Below are 21216 nucleotides of genomic sequence, written 5' to 3' on the forward strand. Positions count from 1 at the left end.
CTAGAGAGCTTGGCTTTTTTGACGCACAGTGCAAGGTCTGTCCCTCTTCTCAGGATTTTGCCTGCAGGGAGGGCAAGTGGGTTGGTTTTGGTTTTCGACTTGCCTGTTCCCGTCAATGTAGCGAGCCTGATTCTCCATTGCCCTGCACCTCGTGTAAGTCCGCTGAAAGTGGACGGAAAAGGCTCCTATTATTCAGATTTTGCAGTGGTGTCACTGAGTGCATACACAATGCGGAAGGCAGTGGAAAATCAGGCCCTGTGTTATTTTGTGGGTGAATCCCAGGCTATCAAACTGGGATCACTTAGAAAAGGGCCAGAATCTGCCACCCTTCCATTGAGCAGCACCTTACTTCATGACTAGCCTCATTCATGTCAGTGAAGCTGTTGAAGAAATAAAGTGCTAGTCAATGTATGAGTGGCAGAATCTAGTCCTTAATGTACATAAATAAGGGCTTGATTCTCCTTAACATGCATGTATTTTATAAATGTAATTTACACCTCTTTAAGGCCCCTTTATACTTCCAGGGAGCTATAAAGAGGCATAAGAACATAAGAATGGCCATACTGGGTCAGACCCAAGGTCCATCTAGCCCAGTATCCTGTCTTCTGACAGTGGCCAATGCCAGGTGCCCCAGAGGGAATGAACAGAACAGGTAATCATCGAGTGATCCATCCCCTGTCACCCATTCCCAGCTTCTGGCAAACAGAGGCTAGGGACACCATCCCTGCCCATTCTGGCCTCTGTGTGAAGGAGAACTGGGCCCTAAACATATTCTTTTATTATAAAAAAAACATACGAATATATTCTCAAGTAGTTTCAGGATTTGAATTAATATTTTTCTTGGCTCATAACATATATAGTACAGGCAGTTCAGGGAGATGGGCTGTAGGTGTCCCTCTTTAAATCAGGTAATATAAGAAGAGAAAAGTACATCTTGATTCAATAACTACTGAAATCGCACTAAATATGGGCATCTTTCCAGTGACTTTAATGGGAACAGGGCCAGGACGGTAGTGAAATACCCCACGTTTCATAATATGTGCAAACAAGCAAATGGCTGAGAGGATGTATGAATTTTTTAGGTCACATTGTAACATACAAACTACAGTACAGCTAGCCATTATTGCACCTTCTTGGTACCATTTGCACCAAAGATACTGCCAACATAAATTAAATCCACCTTTGTATCATTCTACATGCTCTTCATGTACATCTACATTCAGTCTTATAAATGACCACTGCTTATAGACAACTTTAGGTCATTTCACAATAAAAAGGCAAATCAAATTTTATACATGGGTATATTTTAATTGATTTTAAAAATGTTTTACATTAGCGGATATATTTCATATTTTCTGTTACATTGGGTAACACCTGAAATGATCTGCATAGTAACGGTGACATTTTTGTTTTGTTTTGAAATTGTCAGTTGCAGGTAGCAATGTAATGTTTCAAAGACAATCACAATACGTGCAAGATGCCCAGCCAGAAGCATTCCTTGGTTGACTTGCAGTAGCGTGGTGCTCTATATTTTGTGCATCAACAGTTTTGTAAGTGTAACTCAGAAGCAAAAACAAACTTTCCTCTCTCAACCTTAAATGCGAGGCCAGTTCCTCAGCTGATTGAAATCAGCTGACTTTGACTTCCCTGGAGCTACACCGATTTACACCAGCTGAAGGTCTGGCCTGGATTTTTCAGAATAAAATGTCTACTTTGTGGCCACTCCTAGATTCCTTTCATGACTTCCAGGGGGATTTCTAATGTGTTAGGAATGCAGAACATGGCTCTTAATAATGAATACACTAAATTAATGCTTAGAGCAAAACTCTGAGTGGTGAATCTTCACTCCAATACCCTGCTCTCCATACATGTATGGAAAGGGAGTGCTGCGTATGCATGGAGAGTAAAATGTTGGGGTTTGAATATGAGAAGAGAATTTTGCCCTCAGTTTGAAGCTTTGACTTTGAAGAGTGTTTTCATCTCCATTTGGCCATTATACTGTAGATATATCATGTGTGTGTCCTCACCTGCAGAAGAAAAGTGCTTTTGCTTTGCCTACCTGATAAGTACTCAGTTTGGATTAATCCTGCCACCTATCCCATGTGTTTGTACTGAGATCTGTCTCGAGGAATTTGCACCTGGCTGGCTGTCAGTTTGTGGTGGATATGGTAAATGCAGACGGTTATCACAATCATCAACCCCAATATCAGACCCAAAATTAGAGGCAGGGTTTCTTCTAACTGTTCCCTCTCATCCACTGGACACTTATGTTCTGCAATTAGAGAGAGAGAGAGAGATGATGAAATGCTTTAAATAGTAACTTGTCCTGTAGTGCAAAATGAGTTTCACCAGTGAAATACAGCTAACTGAATAATGCCTACACTGAAGTCATCTATACAGAATCAAATTATGTTCAGTAGCAATGAAACCAAGGAAAAATCATTAGTTTTTTGGTGGCGCAACTGTTTTCAAGCAAACTAAAATATCATTGACCACTTTAGGCCCTGATTCAGGACAGCACTTAAACACATGCTGAACTTTCAACTAGTCATGTCTATTTATTAATTATTATTACTATTCCCACAGCACCAGGGTCTATTTTAATTGCCTTTTTTATTCTTTAAGTGCCTTCCTTTGCTGAAAAGTGACTGTAAAAATGTCACTGTTTACGCGGGGGGGACACCTCGTTGTCTCTTGACTCCAAATCACCTTTGTTCAGTTTGCACATTTAAAAAGGTTGGTTTGTTTCTTCCTGACCGCCAGCCCTGTGAGTTCACTTCAGGATCTGATAGTGAAGCCGAGTTATGGCCTAATCATCCCTCCCCTTCTATAATCTGGCCCAGTGCAGGAGTATTAGCACTGTCGTTACAGCTGAACAGTGGGGTACACTTTGATTTCCAGATTAACAGCCCTGGATTTTGAAGTCCTTTATCTACATACTAGGGAAAGCGTGAGAAGCCGCAATGCAGGCTGCCCCACACTGACTTACCACCGTGCCTGCATCTTGTCCTGCAGGGACTATCCTGAAGGTGAAAGCTGGTAGTTCAGTCTTTGATCCAGCTCCTCAGCTGGTGTAAACGTCAATAGAGCTCTGCTGATTTACACCAGCTGAAGATGTTACCCAGAGTGGTCCCATTGATTTCAGTGAGATGGAACGTGGGAGTAAAGACACACTGGACAAGAACTCTGCAGGATCAGGGTGAAGATGTGCATTAACGCAAGTGAACCCTTGCACTACAGGCAGCAGCCACAATTACTAGATGAATTGCATTAGCACAGTTTGCAAGCTCTTCATTTGCACACTGCTTAGTACAATGGGGCAGGGACCTCTAGGTCCAACTGCAATATATAACAATTACATACAAAAAATGTTATTTAGACAGCACAGTCAAGCACTCAAAAGTTAGGAAATGCCAGAATCTAGTTGGTCTATACAATCTTAATTTGATGCCCTGGTGCGTATGCATTATGGTACAGTCTTTAGTGAGATGATCACATCGTATTTTTCCCATAGCACCCATGCCTTATTCACTGAACAAGATGGACAGCACTCAGGAGGCTGAAAGGGTGCTGCCAAAATTTTGCTGACAGTGCAAATGACAGAAGAAAAAATTGCAATTTTCAAAAGCCTGTCTTTCAGATTTTCAGGTGGGAAAGAAGCGGCACTTCTCTGGCCCCAGGGCTTTCTCCCTGCCAAACTTCAAATGCCTACTGCAAACAACAGAGGTGTAGGAGCTTCTCAAATAAAGGTTGTGTGAATCTTAATGGAAAGTTTTAGACAACCTAAATACTAGTCCCCCCCCTATTATTAAAGATGGCCAGGCCTGGCACCCTGGTTACCTGACTCCGGAACACAGTCCTCTACCACTAAAACTAAAGGAGAACTCCGCTGAGTGAAAAACCACTTGGAGAACACTTCAATCTCCCTGGTCACTCAATTACAGACCTAAAAGTCACAATGCAACAACAAAAAAACTTCAAAAACAGACTCCAACGAGAAACTGCTCAATTGGAATGAATTTGCAAACTGGACACCATTAAATTAGGCTTGAATAGAGACTGGGAGTGGATGGGTCATTACACAAAGTAAAACTATTTCCCCATGCTTACTTTTTCCCCCTGCTGCTACTCACAACTTCTTGTCAACTGTTGGAAATGGGCCAACCTGATTATCACTACAAAAGTTTTTTTTTCTCCTGATGATAATGGCTCACCTTAACTGATTGCTCTCATTATAGTAGAGAGTATGGCAACCCCCATATTTTCATGGTCTCTGTGTGTATATACACATATATAAAATCTTCCTACTGTATTTTCCACTGCATGTATCTGATGAAGTGGGTTTTAGCCCACGAAAGCTTATGCTCAAATAAATGTGTTCGTCTCTAAGGTGCCACAAGGACTCCTTGTTCTTTTTCTTTATCCTCTATGTATGCCAGCCACAGGAGAGCATAATCACTCATCCATACACAAAGCCAGGCAGTTACAGCAGGGACGTTGCTCGAATGGAATTCTGACAACTTATACCAGCTGAGGATCTGCCCCTTATTGCTGACACACTCCTGGTTCTATTACCACTCCTTTGAGCTACTGAGGCTCATAAAGCAACCGTTCAAAACTCCGGGTACAAAAAGCAGCTGGCCGTGGAGAAAGGGACTAATCTATCTGGGGAAAGAATTCTATTATTAAGCATTTTTAAAACAAAAACAAAGAAGGTAGGAAAAAACATTGACGTGGAAAGTAGTTTAGCCATCTCCTTTTCAATTCAGTTCCTGCACTGTTTTTGCCAGAACAGTGATTAATCACCAGTACTCTGTTATTGATGTGGCCACAATTGCTGCAGTGCAGTTTAAAAAAAAAAAAAAAGAGGGAAGAAGTGGCGACTGGTTATTATTCAGGATTCAAAAATTGATGCCAGTGTTTGATTAAAAACGCCCCTTCCACCTAATGACCGTCAGAATCCCATTGGAATGTTGTTTCCAACCCACAGGCATATGGGCACACAGGCATTCCATGGTGGTGAACCTGCAAAGGCTAGTATGGAGAGCAGAGTTGAGTGTGGACGGGCACTAAAGTAAGGGACACAAAAGCCAGAATTACATAGACCCAGTGGCCCTAATGATCTATGCAAGCCATGCAGAGGAGCTGCAACCACTCTTCTGAGTAAAAGCCAGCCACAGGAGCTGCACTGTGCCCTTGAATCACATTCAAGGAAGTTAGGCCCAAATCCTCAAAGATTTTGAGGTGCCTAAATCCCATGGGAATCAGCCGCTGTGTGCATCACTAACAGTTACTTTACAAGCTCTGCTGGCTTCAACAGCAAAGCTTGTAAGTTCCCTGCATCAGACCTGTTCAGCTCACCGGACCTCCTGACTTCACTGCCAAAATCTTAATGCCCTTGTCCCAGTATTGAGCAAATCACTGGTTGCTGGACATGTACACCACACTGATCTTTAACATCACACCTTACAACGTCACCAAATTTTCCACCTCACTTGCTCAATGCCACCATGTCAAACATCTTAACTCCCTCTTTTTAAATTCATGTTTTCCAAACTAAACAAAGCATGTCCTCTGCAAGGAGAACTGTTTACAAGCCAAGTTGCACAGCTCAGACGTCAACTGTTATTTTAATCAGAAAAAAGTCACAATTGTAACAGGAAATATGTATTTCTTGCAATGTTTGCATAAGCCTAATGGGCGAAAGGAAATTGATCTCTTTAAAAAAAATTATTTTAGTTTACAGCCTTTGGGCTAAATTATGAAGTTTTTAATCTAATTTTTTTCATATTTGATAAGGAGCAGAATTAATGATACGGGAATGCTAAGATTCTCATCTCTCTAAACCCAACCAATCAGCTGATTCAAAGTCTGTAATGTTCTCAATAGTCACAGACTATTGACTGAGGGAGCTGCCTGGGAAAAGGAGGTGAGCAACTGATAGGCTGCCTGACCAGTGGGGTTGCTTTGTAAATTCCTAAGGGATCTATGGATGAAAAGTGCTTTATAAGAACAAATAATATTGTTATTATTTATTAATTAATGTTCATTCACTCTAACTCAACCCAAAGCAAATCTATTTAGATCCCCAGGCCAAAACCCATGGAAGTCAATAGAAAGATCTCATTGACTTCAGTGGCATTGGATCATGCCCGGTGAGCTTTGCAAAGCACCACACTATATTTGCTTTTGCTTTAATCTGATCTTCTCTATTCTTATTTTAAAAATCATATTTTAATTAGCTCCCTTTAGTCTCAGATTGTCGGTTGTGGAACTTCCTGTAGACTGTCCTGGGGAGGCATCACCTTCAACCTCTAAGAAGGGACAGTGGTGGAAGAATGTCTGGTTAGTTTAGTCAAAAAGGATTGGGAAGTCATCTCCCCTGGGTGTGTTTTGTGAGTAAGTCTATAGATCACAGAGTGAGAACTAAGTTCCAGGGGGTTACATGACAGGTGTTACGGGGTGTGGATGTTCCATAAGGCCACACAGACTGGATGCACACTGGGACCAACTGCTCAAGATGGCCCCCAGGCCCAAGAGTGAGGATGGGTTGAAAAGGTCAAAGTCTGCTGACTGGATAGGTGCTGTGGAGTTCTTTGGTGTGTATGTGGAAACGGGATGGTTAGGGGAGAGAGAGAGAAACTGATGCAAATTACTTCCCAAATTCTTTGTCTGGCCCTCCAGGGATCTTGCCCTTCTTTTTGCCCTGCTTTTCTTGACCTGCTGCTCACAAACAGGGAAGAATTAGTGGGGGAAGCAAAAGTGGATGGGAATCTGGGAGGCAGTGACCATGAGATGGTCGAGTTCAGGATCCTGACACAGGGAAGAAAGGTAAGCAGCAGGATACGGACCCTGGACTTCAGGAAAGCAGACTTCGACTCCCTCAGGGAACGGATGGGTAGGATCCCCTGGGGGACTAACATGAAGGGGAAAGGAGTCCAGGAGAGCTGGCTGTATTTCAAGGAATCCCTGTTGAGGTTACAGGGACAAACCATCCCGATGAGTCGAAAGAATAGTAAATATGGCAGGCGACCAGCTTGGCTTAATGGTGAAATCCTAGCGGATCTTAAACATAAAAAAGAAGCTTACAAGAAGTGGAAGGTTGGACATATGACCAGGGAAGAGTATAAAAATATTGCTCGGGCATGTAGGAATGAAATCAGGAGGGCCAAATCGCACCTGGAGCTGCAGCTAGCAAGAGATGTCAAGAGTAACAAGAAGGGTTTCTTCAGGTATGTTGGCAACAAGAAGAAAGCCAAGGAAAGTGTGGGCCCCTTACTGAATGAGGGAGGCAACCTAGTGACAGAGGATGTGGAAAAAGCTAATGTGCTCAATGCTTTTTTTGCCTCTGTCTTCACTAACAAGGACAGCTCCCAGACTGCTGCGCTGGGCATCACAACATGGGGAGTAGATGGCCAGCCCTCTGTGGAGAAAGAGGTGGTTAGGGACTATTTAGAAAAGCTGGACTTGCACAAGTCCATGGGGCCGGACGAGTTGCATCCGAGAGTGCTAAAGGAATTGGCGGATGTGATTGCAGAGCCATTGGCCATTATCTTTGAAAACTCGTGGCGAACGGGGGAAGTCCCAGATGACTGGAAAAAGGCTAACGTAGTGCCAATCTTTAAAAAAGGGAAGAAGGAGGATCCTGGGAACTACAGGCCAGTCAGCCTCACCTCAGTCTCCGGAAAAATCATGGAGCAGGTCCTCAAGGAATCAATCCTGAAGCACTTACACGAGAGGAAAGTGCTCAGGAACAGTCAGCATGGATTCACCAAGGGAAGGTCATGCCTGACTAATCTAATCGCCTTCTATGATGAGATTACTGATTCTGTGGATGAAGGGAAAGCAGTGGATGTATTGTTTCTTGACTTTAGCAAAGCTTTTGACACGGTCTCCCACAGTATTCTTGTCAGCAAGTTAAAGAAATATGGGCTGGATGAATGTACTATAAGGTGGGTAGAAAGTTGGCTAGATTGTCGGGCTCAACGGGTAGTGATCAATGGCTCCATGTCTAGTTGGCAGCCGGTGTCAAGTGGAGTGCCCCAGGGGTCGGTCCTGGGGCCGGTTTTGTTCAATATCTTCATAAATGATCTGGAGGATGGTGTGGATTGCACTCTCAGCAAATTTGCGGATGATACTAAACTGGGAGGAGTGGTAGATACGCTGGAGGGCAGGGATAGGATACAGAGGGACCTAGACAAATTGGAGGATTGGGCCAAAAGAAACCTGATGAGGTTCAATAAGGATAAGTGCAGGGTCCTGCACTTAGGACGGAAGAACCCAATGCACAGCTACAGACTAGGGACCGAATGGCTAGGCAGCAGTTCTGAGGAAAAGGACCTAGGGGTTACAGTGGACGAGAAGCTGGATATGCGTCAGCAGTGTGCCCTTGTTGCCAAGAAGGCCAATGGCATTTTGGGATGTATAAGTAGGGGCATAGCGAGCAGATCGAGGGACGTGATCGTTCCCCTCTATTCGACATTGGTGAGGCCTCATCTGGAGTACTGTGTCCAGTTTTGGGCCCCACACTACATGAAGGATGTGGATAAATTGGAGAGACTCCAGCGAAGGGCAACAAAAATGATTAGGGGTCTGGAACACATGACTTCTGAGGAGAGGCTGAGGGAACTGGGATTGTTTAGTCTGTAGAAAAGAAGAATGAGGGGGGATTTGATAGCTGCTTTCAACTACCTGAGAGGTGGTTCCAGAGAGGATGGTTCTAGACTATTCTCAGTGGTAGAAGAGGACAGGACAAGAAGTAATGGTCTCAAGTTGCAGTGGGGGAGGTTTAGGTTGGATATTAGGAAAAACTTTTTCACTAGGAGGGTGGTGAAACACTGGAATGCGTTACCTAGGGAGGTGGTAGAATCTCCCTCCTTGGAAGTTTTTAAGGTCAGGCTTGACAAAGCCTTGGCTGGGATGATTTGATTGGGGATTGGTCCTGCTTTGAGCAGGGGGTTGGACTAGATGACCTCCTGAGGTCCCTTCCAACCCTGATATTCTATGATTCTATGATTCTGTCACTCCCACCTGCTGGGTGAATGGAGTGGGGTGGGGAGGGAGTTCCATAGGGGTGGGTTTGTAGGGTCATTAGCAAGACTGTCTCCCTATCCTGCAGAGGCAGCATTTTCAGCTTGTTCCTCTCCTTGACTGACCCTTCTATTCCCGTTTCAGAGTAGGTCACTGAGGTCTTGGCTGATCAGTGGACTCAGAGAGAGTCACAGAATCATAGCCATAGAGAGCTGGAAGGGACCACAAGAGGTCATCTAGTTGAGCCCCTTGCTCTAAGGCAGGACAAAATAAACCTAGACCATCCTTGGCAGATGTTTGTTTAACCCAGGGGTCAGCAACCTTCGGCACGCAGCCCGTCAGGGTAATCCGCTGGTGGGCCGTGAGACATTTTCTTTACATTGACTGTCCGCAGGCGCAGCTCCCAATCGCCGTGGTTCACCATTCCCGGCCAATGGGAGCTTTGGGAAGCAGTACGGGCCGCAGGGACATGCTGGCCACCGCTTCCCACAGCTCCCATTGGCCGGAAATGACAAAATGCGCCACTGCGAGGAGCCGTTTTATGCAGACGATCAATGTAAACAAAATGTCTGGCGGCCCGCCAGCAGATTACCCTAATGGGCCATATTCCAAAGGTTGCAGACCACTGGTCTAAGCTGTTCTTAAAAACCTCTGAGGACAGGGATTCAACAGCCTCCTCTGGGAGCCTATTCCAGAGTCACGATGTGGCCATGTGACCGCATGTAACGAAAGACAGGTGAGTTTTACGCAAGCACGTGTTTGCCAGGAGAATTAAAACGCTATGGGCCCTGATTGCCCACAGAATAAATAATCATAATACTTGGCATTTATATAGCACCTTTTGTCTAAGGAGAGCAAAGCACTTTACGAGCACTGAGACTCACAACACCTCTCTGTGGTAGGAAAGTGCTATGACTCTCCTCTTCCAGGTGGACGAAACAAGGCATGATGCAGAGGTGAAGGGACTTGCTCAAAATGAGCAGAGCAGTGGAGGACCCAGCAATAGAACCAACACTCCTAACTCCCCAGACCCTGCCCCAGCGTTGGACCACAATTTAAGAGTGGACCCATCGAAAAATTTCAGCTGAAACACTTTCCCATCAGAAAAGAGGCTTTCATTGAAATCAACATTTTCTGCAGAAAAAATCAGGAAAATCAAAATTGAAAATTTCAATTCATATCAAGATTAACTTCTTAGTTCACCTACTCCTCTGTGGTGTCTCATGGGAGCTGTAGTTCTGGGTCCCTCATGCCCATATTCTCACCTATGGGCCCTACTCCCCAGTTGGCTACACAGCCCATGATGCACTGTGGTAACTCCCTGGGACCATACCATTACAGTGCGCAATTATGAGTCAAATAATTCCCATGAGTGACGTTACAAGTGCTCATTGAGGGGAAAATATGCCCCCCCATCGCCTTTCCCACAATAGCAGGGAAATTTTGGCCCCAGCCCAATAAAGCGCAAAAGCACATGCTTAACTTTTAAGCACATGAGTAATCCCAGCACCTTGCAGGATAGAGCCCTTTCGTAAGCAAGAAACAACAACTTCTCCTTCTTGTCAGTTTTTTTTAAGCCAGTTGCTTAGCAAACAAAAGAGTGTCTGGAATACAACCCTCTCACCCCCCTCAAAAAAAACTCAACGGTGAGCACTGACGTTTATAGTTTGGGAGGCAGGCTAGTCAGATGTGGTGTCATTTATATATCTGTACCCTAAAATATACATTCTACACAAGTTGATATGAGTTATTTATGCATGGCCATTTATTCCTGAGGCGCATCATATTGTCAGAGGAAGCACAAAATATTTATTGTGTGATGCCTTGGCTTCTGTGGTGAGTGCTTATCCTATACTCAAGAGAAGGATAAAAACACACGGGCTGATTTTCTTCTCATTTATGCTGTTTACTCTGGTATAACTCTGCTGAGTAATTCCTGACACACACCCAATGTAAGAGAGTTCAGAATCAGGCCTACAACTATGCCCTGTATAAGTTGATAGTAGGGGTTTTTTTTCCCCCCACGTGAGTACCTATGTTGTTCCGGTTAATGGCTAAGGTGCTCGTTTTCTCGTTCAGTCTTCTATATTAGAACAGACATAAATGAGATAAAAATTAGAAAACAGTTCCCCTACCCATCGGCCAGAACAAGCAAAATATGGGGCCATAGTCAAAGTTGCTGGAAAGATTCCTGTTGACTTTGGATTTGCCATGATGGGCCAGATTTGCAGAAATGTTCAATGCTCCTAAGTGGCTAGATTTTGAAAAGAACTGAGCACCTTTGAAAAATCTGGCCCCTAGGTAGGTACCTCCATGCTGCCTCTAATTCACAGCCTGCAGGTCCCAATTCCACCCCAGTTGCCACCTCCTTAATGCTGTGTGGGGACATGTCTTTTTAATAGGGTTACTGTTTTTTGGTGTCCCCTTCCTTTACGGGAATAAGCTGTACAGTATAAGTACCTTTATACCGGTATAACTGTGTCCGTACTAGGAGGTTGTTCCACTTTAACTAGACCGGTATTGTTAAAACAGTACGGTTATACTAGGGCTAGGAAAGTAGAGGGCCATGTCGCAAATACAGAACTGGTTGAAAAGGATACGTATATTCTTCGTCGTCCCCCCACCCCAAAAAATGGACAATTTTTATTTCCGTAAAAAGACAAAAAACACTGAACATTTTTTGGTTTGTTGGCGAAAGGTTCATTTCGGGTTTCCTCCCCCCTTCCTTTTTTTTCCCCAACTGAAAACTTAAAAGAAAAATCCGTTTTCAAAACAGCCCATTTTTGTCGCAAAAAAGTTTCAAACAAAAAGCGTTCAACCAGCGCTAGCGTTGGGTGTAGGAAGGAAATAAAGCAATGAATTTTTGTAAGGGGTGGGGGAAAGGGCTTAAAGACAAATATGTACTACACGTGTAATAGACATTCTATTGGGTTGGTTAACCATTAACAAAAGCTACAATTCTCTGCAAAATTCTATGGGACAGTTCCATAAGCCAATTTGTAAATGGTAAGGACAAGAGTTCTCACTATTTAATTCATACCCACATCTCTGTTTTAAAAGGGCACCAGTCCTCCTCGAGATAAAAGTCTCTTCAGATTTAGCAGATCTCTTTCTCAATTCTAGTATATTTTAAAGTATTATGTGGCTTGTTCATAATTAATAAAAATTTTACCAAATGTGAAATTAATGAGCTTCAAAGGAGCAGGCTAATTACTGTAATTTAAGACTAGTGGGAGATCCCAAGCTGAACCAATAATAATGCACAATTTATATTTACATATATGCCCTATGCACAGATGTCCCACATATGTAGTAATGATATGCACATTAACAAATGAGTCTGCCATTTTTCAATTGTGGGGCTATGTGATAACTTACATCTGTTAGGCAGCTCTGACCACCTCATCTGTACGCTGCCTGCTATTTACTTTCCCTTGGGACTAATTCAAACAGCCACCATTCAAAAAAAACCCACAAGCTTGCCAAATAAATATTATGTCTTTTCCTCAAAAGATAGAATTCCCACATGCAATCACAGTGTCTCTAGACCTAGCCTGGGTGGTGTCGAGTCCTGGACAAGTGACACATTCGCATGATGATGTCCAAAAGCGCATTATGGTTCAAAGAGAAGCTTTGTGCCATTAGAAAATCAGGAAAAGCCTTTTGTGAATGGTATAAAGTGCTGGTTGCTGGCCTGCTATGCTACGAGACAGAAGACTTTACAACTTGGATATTATGTACAGACAGAAAAGCTAGCCTGGGTAATTTTAATGAGAATTTGCATATTTTAGTTTTCATTTCCCCCCACCCCCGAGGCCTGTACCGTTGTACCCATCACACTAGGAACCCTAGATTTGCCGGTGGAGGGATACAAAAAAATAGCATCTGAAAAGTGTCAAAAAACCTCTCTGAAATGTCTATAATATTTTTTCCTGTAAAGTATGTGGTCTATCAGAATACATGGTGGTGTGGCATGGTATAGAGGATTTATTTGCCCCTACAGAGAAGACTTATATCATTCACTCCCGTCTTCACTAGCAGTCATGCAGCCAGCCCTCCCTCTGGCTGAGTCAGTGCCTGTAACTGTGTATGTTTGCTATGTAATTTCGGGGAATCGTACTTGTAATAAGCGCTGTGCTTTGCGGTAAGTGTTTGTGTTACTACACCGGGAGCTATTTCCCACAGGTAGAATTACACCATTCAATATTTTAAATGTTCTGTTTGACAAGTAACGCCGCCCTTTCCTCATCATCAGTTAATCAGTAACAGATCTGGCTACTCCATGTATTATTTACTTCACCTTGCTTCAGTAGTAATGATCGAGTTAATTCATCTGGTAAAGCTGGAATTTGCAGGGGACTGATCCTAAAATACTAACTCAGGCAAAATGACCGTTGGTCCAAACTAAACCTTTATTTAACATGGTATAAAACTGGAGTAGCTCTAATTCATTTAGTCAGTGGTATGACTCCAGAGGAACACCAGATAACAGAGCACAATTTGCCTAAGTTATAAGACAACAGGATCAAGCCCCATAGAAATATCTTGGATGAAATCCTGGCTGCATTGACATCAATGGCAAAACTCCCATTGACTTCAATGGGGCCAGGATTTTACCCTTTAAGTATTAATATACTGAGTGTCGAAATAAGCATTTCAGGTACAAACATACTTGCAGCAATAAATAAATATAAATAAAAGCCACAGTACAAGGTTCCCTGCCTCATTCAGTGCACAAGATGGACTGTACTTGGTGGCAAAGGCAACAGTTCAATATTTCTTTTTATCTGCATTGTTCAGTGGGAGGCTCCATGTCTCATTTGCTCCACACCCTCCAAACGCTGCATTGAATAAGGACTTCTCCCTCTCTTTCTTTCTTTAGTGGCTTTAGTATAGCACAGATTCTGTCAGCCTCAGAAATATTAATGGATTTTATCCTCACCAGACCCCTGCGAGCTTGGGAAGTGTTATTAGTGTGATTTTACAGAAGGGGGACTGAGACACAGGGAGAACGAGGGACTTGCCTGAGGTCACATAGGAAATCTGTAGCAGAACTGAGGATTGACCCCACATCCCCAAAGACCCAGTCCGGTGCCTTGACCAAAAACCATTTTCTTCTTCCAGATCCCTGCTGTATTCACAGTACGCCGTGCAACAGACCAATTCATCAACAGCCCCCAACCAGTGGGGGGCAACCCCATCTTCTGAGAAAGCAACAAAATCTATGGAGCACTGAGACCCAACAACAGCTTGGACAGGGAAAGGTGGCAGCCTGTATCTCCCTGCCCTTCATCCCTCCTGCTGCTGTGACTGCTGCCTCTGCTCTACCCAACCCATCTCTCCCCATAACCCAGTCTCAGTGCAGAGCCTCAGCTCCACCTCCCCCACCAACCCCACACACGGTCAGTTTCAGACCGTAGTGCTGAAAGAAGCCTTTGGATCTCTGCCTCCTGTGTCCACCTGCACTAAAAGGCCCAGAGCCGCCTGCCAACTTCCCTCTGCAATGTTATGCAGATCAATAGAATGAGGGCTGACTATTTGGATGGTGCATTACAGAATTAGTGCACGTGCAAAAAGCACCTTGATCACTTTGACAAACCACAACCAGTTGTCACTTGCCCCACAAAAGACAGACAGCCTAGGGACCACGGGCCAGGTCGGTAAAGGAATTTAGGCTCCTAGCGATGCAGATAGGCACCTGCTGGGATTTTCCAAAGTGCTTCAGCGCCTAATTCCCAGGGGGAGTTTGGAGGCAGGGATCATGCTGAATGTCCCAATAAAAGCCTGATCCTATATAGCTTGCACACTCAAAACTCCCATTGAAGTCACTGGGAGTTTGGGGTGTGCAAGAGATGCAGGGCTAGGCCGGAGATTAGGCCCAGAATGATTTTGCCACACATTCCTACCTTCGCTGAAGACAAAGTCGGCACTGATGTCAAAGGGTTGAATGCGGACTTCTGACAGCACGAGAGTTACGGTTCTCTGGTGGTCGCTGGTGATGAGGGAAATGGTCTGCTGAGCTTGGCATTCGTAGGATTTCCCAGCTGGGGTGACTAAGGCAGAAAGGTGGTGGGAGTTGGCTGTGTGCTTCCCAGCTGTCGAGACCACATAAACAGCAGTGGAACAGTTAGACCCCAAAATCTGGCAGTTGCCAGTGTTGCTAAGAAAGCTAAGCCTGTGGAGATGTGCCTGGATTGGGGGGAGGTGGGCATGTCCTTTCATAAATCGATAGCTATCCTTGGGGCTGGACTGTGCCTTCTAAGCAACACAGAACTCCACTGGGAAGCGGGGCAGAGCCACTTCATCCAGTGGGAGCTCAGCATTGTGGGAACTCTCCAGTGAGCAGAGTACGGCCACTGCACCAAGCGTTAGGCGGCTGGAACATATACTTCCCTCTATCCCCAGTGTAAAGTGGAGACATTGCTCCACCTTTCTCAATCAGTGTAGTGATGCTAGCAGTGCTGGCCTCATAGAGAGCTTGATCCAAAGTCCATTCAGGCACATGAGAGATTTCAATGGGCTTTGGCTCAGGCCCCATATTCCCAGCATGCAGACAACAGCAAGAACTGCGGTTACACTTAGCCTCTGTATTGGGGTGCCAAAAAAATACACAGCTTGAGACACTCAGTTCAGGACTCAACCGAGCTCTTACTGTGTTTCCTGGAAATAAAAAAGAAGAAGATCATTGGTCAAGTGGAAATAAGGCAGAATTTTCTCATTATGTCAAACATATTTCTACATACAAAGACTGTGGATGATCAGCTGTATGGAATGATGAATAACTTCTGCCTTTCTGATCATCTGCAGCCCCTGTGTTCATCATTAGGCTTCACATAATAGAGAAATTGGTCTTCATATTTGCTCAGTGTGTGAGGGTTAATGTGTGTGTGTGGCTGTGCATTAGAGCCATGCAAAATATTCACTGCAAGATGAAAAACGACTCAGAAATCAAGGTTGTACATTATGTTATAGTCTCAATTATGGGAGATGCATTAAGTTATGCAAACCCTTTTGGCGTGAACTTTATTTTTCCATTAAAATGCACCAGTTTTCAAACTCAATAGATTATGTTCTTTGTAGAAGTGGGTAAATGGGCTGTTTTTCCCCCCCAAGTGAAGCTGGCATTCCCACTGACAAAATGGCAAGCGTGAGGTTATTCCACATTTAATATACCAGCCATTTTATCAATACCAAGAATTAAGGGCTTGCAACCATTGTAAAAAATAAGGCCCTAATCCTGTATGAGAGTAACGGAGCCACCAGTCTCTGCCAGATTAGAGCCTTACAGGATGAGAAGTTTTATGTGATTATCTGCAAAACAAAAACGGTGTATTTTGTACAGCTTACAAGTGTGTTTATAAATACACAAATGCCATATGCGCTCCCTTACAGGAGAAATGTGTTGCAAGTTGTTTTTTTAAAGATTTCTCTGAGTGATGTGAGTGAAGTTGCGGATGTCCCTATATTAGAGAATTATTTTTAAATGTAACTGAACATGTAGAATGTATTTCCCCCGGGGTTTTGTGCTTGGAAGAGAAATGAACTGAGGGTGGGTAAGAATTATAAATATGATATCTAATTGGAGCCAAATAGTTTCTGAAATATTCAGAGGTAGCGGGACTTATTAGGACAGAAAAGGATCTTTCAGTTTATCAAGAAAACGGTGAATCATAGAATATCAGGGTTGGAAGGGACCTCAGGAGGTCATCTCATCCAACCCCCTGCTCAAAGCAGGACCAATCCCCAACTAAATCATCCCAGCCAGGGCTTTGTCAAGCCGGGCCTTAAAAAACCACAAAGGAAGGAGATTCCACCACCTCCCTAGGTAACCCATTCCAGTGCTGCAAGTTCCCCCTAATACCATCCCACGGAGATGCCTATCATTCATGTACAGTAAGGAAAAGGGGTGGCAGGAGGGAAACTATCAAAAGAAAAACTCAGATGAGTGAAGGAGGAAAGATTGAGGAATGAAACAGAAGGTGGGAAGACAGTGTGTGTGTGTGTGAAAACAGTAGCACCAGCGCAAGCCCCTCTGACCCAACATCAGAAAAGAAAACAATAGGTAAACGTCCAACCCTTCTTACCATTGATGTGATTCGGTCCAAAGGTGGTTTCCTTCAAATTAGCCGCACATAGGACCTGAATCCTGTTCCTATTGAAGTCAATTGCAAAACACCCATTGATCTGCATGGGAACAGGATCTGGTACAGCAACAGCCAGCCGCAATGATCAGTCGTAGAGGAAGAAACTGAGCAGAATGTGGGAGGTGGGCTCCAGGGACTGAAAATACAGGCATTTCCCTATTCTCCTGCATGCAGCGTTTTAAGTGTCGACCTGCCTTTAGCTATAGTCTGCAACAGCGGATGCGGAGGGGGAATAAAGACTGGGGAGGGTTTTCCAGCAGCTGGATACCGCCTTGGTTAGAAAACCCGCTGAATTTCCCTCCCAAAGGCAGAAACATTGCGCTCCAGCTTTGCCTCGCAAGCAGACTGGGGGAAACACGGTTTTCTCACCACGGCACAGAGAACACCTGGTGACTGCGAGCAAATTGCCCCACCTCCCCCCCAAAAAATATTAAAAAAATAAAATAAAACTGGGGGGAGGTCAGTGTACCGGTTAGGGGGGAAATTAGTTTGCTCCTATGTTGCTTCCTTATCTATTCATGCTCTAGGCATGGGTGAAAAGTTGCATTTCATAGGCCTGGCCCATACGCTGGGAGGAATGGACTATTTAGCTGTATTTTCAGTAGACAAACATTGCATTTCTAATTAAATTGGATTGTAATAAACACGCCTCCTGATTTCATCATACACCCCGGCCTCCTTCAGCTTTACTCCCGGGCACACAGCGACTGGTTCCGTTTGCTTTTTTATTTGCATCTACAACAACGGTCAAGGGAAAAGCAGCCCTTTGGCCTGGGGGGTAAAGGCCCTTTTCCAGCCAGCACTTACGATTGACAGCATCTTTGAAGTAGGTTCGCTCCGAAGAATCGTAGACAAACTGGATCTTGTTCATTTTCCAGACCGCCTCCTGCCTTTTGGATGTGTTGTGGCCTTCCTGCCAATCAAATATATGTATATATGTGTGGCCATTTCAGTCAATGAACTTCCCGGGCATTAAAATGTACAGCTCGGGTCGTTTTTGACCACGATCGCATCTCACTGAACTCACACCGAGAGCGGGATTTCACGCCTTGTGGGTTTCCCTGTCACCCGCTACAAGGACGCCGAATTTAAGAGTTTCGGGCTGGTTTTGGTGTCTTTGGGTTTTAGTCGACAAGGAAAACAAAAAGCAGGCCCCTTGGGCGCACCGCAATCACGCAGCCACGCACCTTTATAAAATGCAGTTTGAGGGTGTACACTTTGCCTAGCCAAGATATCTGGAGGTCCGATTCGGTGGTGCCGCAGTTTCCTCTCACTTCTGCTCCTCGGGAAAGCGGAATATCAGCGTCTTCGGTTATCAGCTAAATGCACAAACACCACAACACACGCTCAAAACCAACAAAAGAAGAAGGCCCGATTACCAACCCCAGTCCCAACTGTGAATGGTTCGGGACAACAGAAGGGGACCGTTTACACCGGCTCCGATATAAGACAACAGCAGAAACAAGGTGGTCCTTCCTCCCCGCCCCCAGCCAAGGGAAAGATAATGCCCTTAAGGGTAGGAACAAAAAGGGGAACATGCCGTAATGCAGATACATTTGCCTATAGGGAACCGGCTTGTTTCCTGACGCTATTTCACGGCATTGACAACTTTCGCTGTCCAAAAGCGCCAAATGCAGCTGTTATTCCCTATTCTTCATCATGCCGCGACTGTTTCTGCGGGCAGGCGCACGGACACCAGAGAAGGGTTTTCAGTTAGCATCAGGATCTTTCTCCCTAAAGATAAAATAGTTGGCCCACCAGACCCACGCTTTTGTATTCCCTTGCTCATAGGCAGCGGAGTAAGTAGAGGGCCGGGGTTGAGATCTTCATTTTGAACACGGGGCGTGAGGGGCTTGCCTTTGGGGCGCGATGCTGGGCGAAGACACGTGCGTCGCCGTGTGAAAGATCAGCCCTGCGAGCTGAAAGCGGGACCCTGCGGGGGAACCCAGATCCCGGAGCTGAAAGCACGTCTTACGTCGACATAATTGCTGGCCGACACATCGTAAGGGACCATCAATTTGGCTGCAAATTCTGCCATCAGACACGTCGTCCCGTTGTCCCGCACCACAAAAATATCCTTTTCGGGACTGGGGGAAAGCCCGGAGAGGTTCTCCACTTCTTGCTCGGCCCCGATTCGAGCCATGGCATCTGCGGAACAAAATAGATACATGTGGAGACGCCCGCGTCTTGCGAGCGGCTCCCTCTGCTTCGGAGCTTGTCTGGGGGGGGGGGGGGTGGCAAAGAAAAAGTGACACCTTTGCCCTGCTCTTTTGCAGCCAAGTACCCAAGCCCCCCTGAAGCCCTTAGCATGAAATTCATCGGCTTTATTGTAAGCGCTTCTCTGGGCCAGGCGCCCGCCTGTAACGCAGCCCCGTGGCTGAGTGCCACGACAGCCGCCCAAGGATGCTCGCAGCTCCCCACCCGCGGGCAATCCGGACGGGTCCCACCGCCGATGCAGCCCTGCACCCAGCCGCCGCGCCTCCCCCCGGCCGGCCCGGGCGCTACTCACGGATAAGGCACAGCAGTCCCGGGACGCGCAGAAGGCGACCAGCTCCGAGCCTCACATCCATGCTTCTCTCCGCCGGGCGCCGGGGCCGGGAATTCCTGTCGGGGCTGCGCCGGCAAAGAGCTCCCGGCTCTGGTGCTGCACGGTCAGGCTGCGAAATGCACCGAGCTAGCAGCTTGGCAGGGAGCTGGGGGAGGAGGAGGAGGAGGAGGAGGAGGAAGGGGAAGGGGGGGGGGTGGAGGAATGCTGGAGGGGGAGGTGGGGGAGCTGTCCAAGGTATCCCCCGCTGGAGCACAAAAGCAGAGGCTAGTTCTGAGCTTGCTTCTGGACCTGCTCGTGCCGGCAGCCCTGCAAATGGATCCAAACGCTTCGCCTGCTCGGGAAACTTAATGGCACGCGTAGGAGCATCTGGGGGTGGGGGTGGGGGGCTCTCGGTGTTAAAAGGAACCCTCGGGGCTCTGGGGAGAAGCTGCAGCCTGTGAAGGATCCTGCTTCTGCCCTAGACAAGCAACTGCTCCGGCAAGTCCTGGAGCCGGGCTGTTGCTCTCTAAAACGGGGTGTCGAGGCGCTGCGGTGCCCCTGCCGCTCCTCGCTCGCTGCAATTGCGCCGACCGCAAGTCAAGGCCTCTGGTGGTGTTGGGGGTTGTTTTTGCATAGGCTCCGCCAGTGATTGCCCCCCAAATAGCCTAAGAGCGGAGAGGACAGCCCCCCCCCCCTCCTGAGAGCACTACTTTTTAAATGGCCCACCTCTAAAATGGCTGCAGCGGACATGATGGGCGCTGGGGTTTGGTTTGTGGTGGGGCTAAACGAGGCATTCCTTCCATGTCCTTGTGATGAAACAGTCATCGTCCCTCTGTGTATGCAGCGTAACTAGCAGTCAGCCCGATCCTGCTTGGTCAGCAGAGTAGGGCCGGGTACTTCCCTGGGGTTACTCCAGCTGGAGATCAGAAGTTGCCACCAGGTGTTTATTAATCAGTGACCACAAGCTCTGTGTCCTCGAAGACTGTGTCCTCGAAGACACCCCCTGAGGTTTAAGACTTTCACCTTTCTTGAAAAAAAATCTCTTCCACGAGGGCCTGGCTACGCCCTGTTTTATAAGAGAGAGAGAGAAAGTCCTAGCTAAAGCAGATTCAAATGATCCAATATTGAAGGGAGAGAGGGGATCTGTCAGCATTTTAGAGGAGTTTAAAACAATAAGTGCTATATATTGCTAGAAAAGTCAAGATTTTACATGCAAAAGATAGGCTGAGGAAAACCACTCACTCTGTTGTGGGCAGTGCTGCAGATAGCCGGAGACAGGCCTAAACTCTGCGGTCTGCAGTTTTAAAAGGGCAACTCACCCCCCAGTATTTGCATTTTCCCGGCTTTCGTTGCTATCCTCGCTAAACATATATTGTGCTGGGATTAATTACCACGGGCCTAATATCAACAGAGAGAGATTAACTAGTAATGAAGGATTCTTCATCATAGAAATTGGGCCACCTCCACCCGTGTCACGTGGCATTGGCTCACTGAAGTTAATGAAACCGTTTGCTG

General features: G+C 45.8%; 1 protein-coding gene across 2 annotated transcripts; it reads right to left on the minus strand.

The window, feature by feature from the left end:
• Positions 1-1301: 1301 nt before the first annotated feature.
• Positions 1302-19871, minus strand: LAMP5 (lysosomal associated membrane protein family member 5). 2 transcript variants are annotated; one of them, XM_074949667.1, is made up of 6 exons: positions 19684-19871; positions 19150-19322; positions 18362-18493; positions 17982-18087; positions 14937-15083; positions 1302-2272 (listed from the first exon to the last, which is right to left on the minus strand). In XM_074949667.1, the coding sequence occupies exons 1-6, from the start codon at positions 19742-19744 to the stop codon at positions 2094-2096; spliced, it is 798 nt and encodes a 265-aa protein (XP_074805768.1). In that variant the 5' UTR covers positions 19745-19871; the 3' UTR covers positions 1302-2093. The 2 variants fall into 2 exon arrangements, with proteins under 2 accessions (XP_074805768.1, XP_074805767.1); XM_074949666.1 differs by having other exon boundaries at positions 14937-15125; positions 19684-19857.
• Positions 19872-21216: the final 1345 nt, after the last annotated feature.

This window comes from Natator depressus, chromosome 3 (assembly GCF_965152275.1).
Source record: "Natator depressus isolate rNatDep1 chromosome 3, rNatDep2.hap1, whole genome shotgun sequence".
NCBI classification, from domain to species: domain Eukaryota; kingdom Metazoa; phylum Chordata; order Testudines; family Cheloniidae; genus Natator; species Natator depressus.

Coding starts and splice junctions, on each gene's coding strand:
- LAMP5 (XM_074949666.1), bottom strand. CDS start 19,744: ATGGATGTGAGGCTCGGAGCTGGTCGCCTTCTGCGCGTCCCGGGACTG. Junction 18,088..18,361: donor TCAAACTGCATTTTATAAAG/GTGCGTGGCTGC, acceptor TTTGATTGGCAG/GAAGGCCACAACACATCCAA. Junction 15,126..17,981: donor CTTCAAAGATGCTGTCAATC/GTAAGTGCTGGC, acceptor TGGTCTCGACAG/CTGGGAAGCACACAGCCAAC.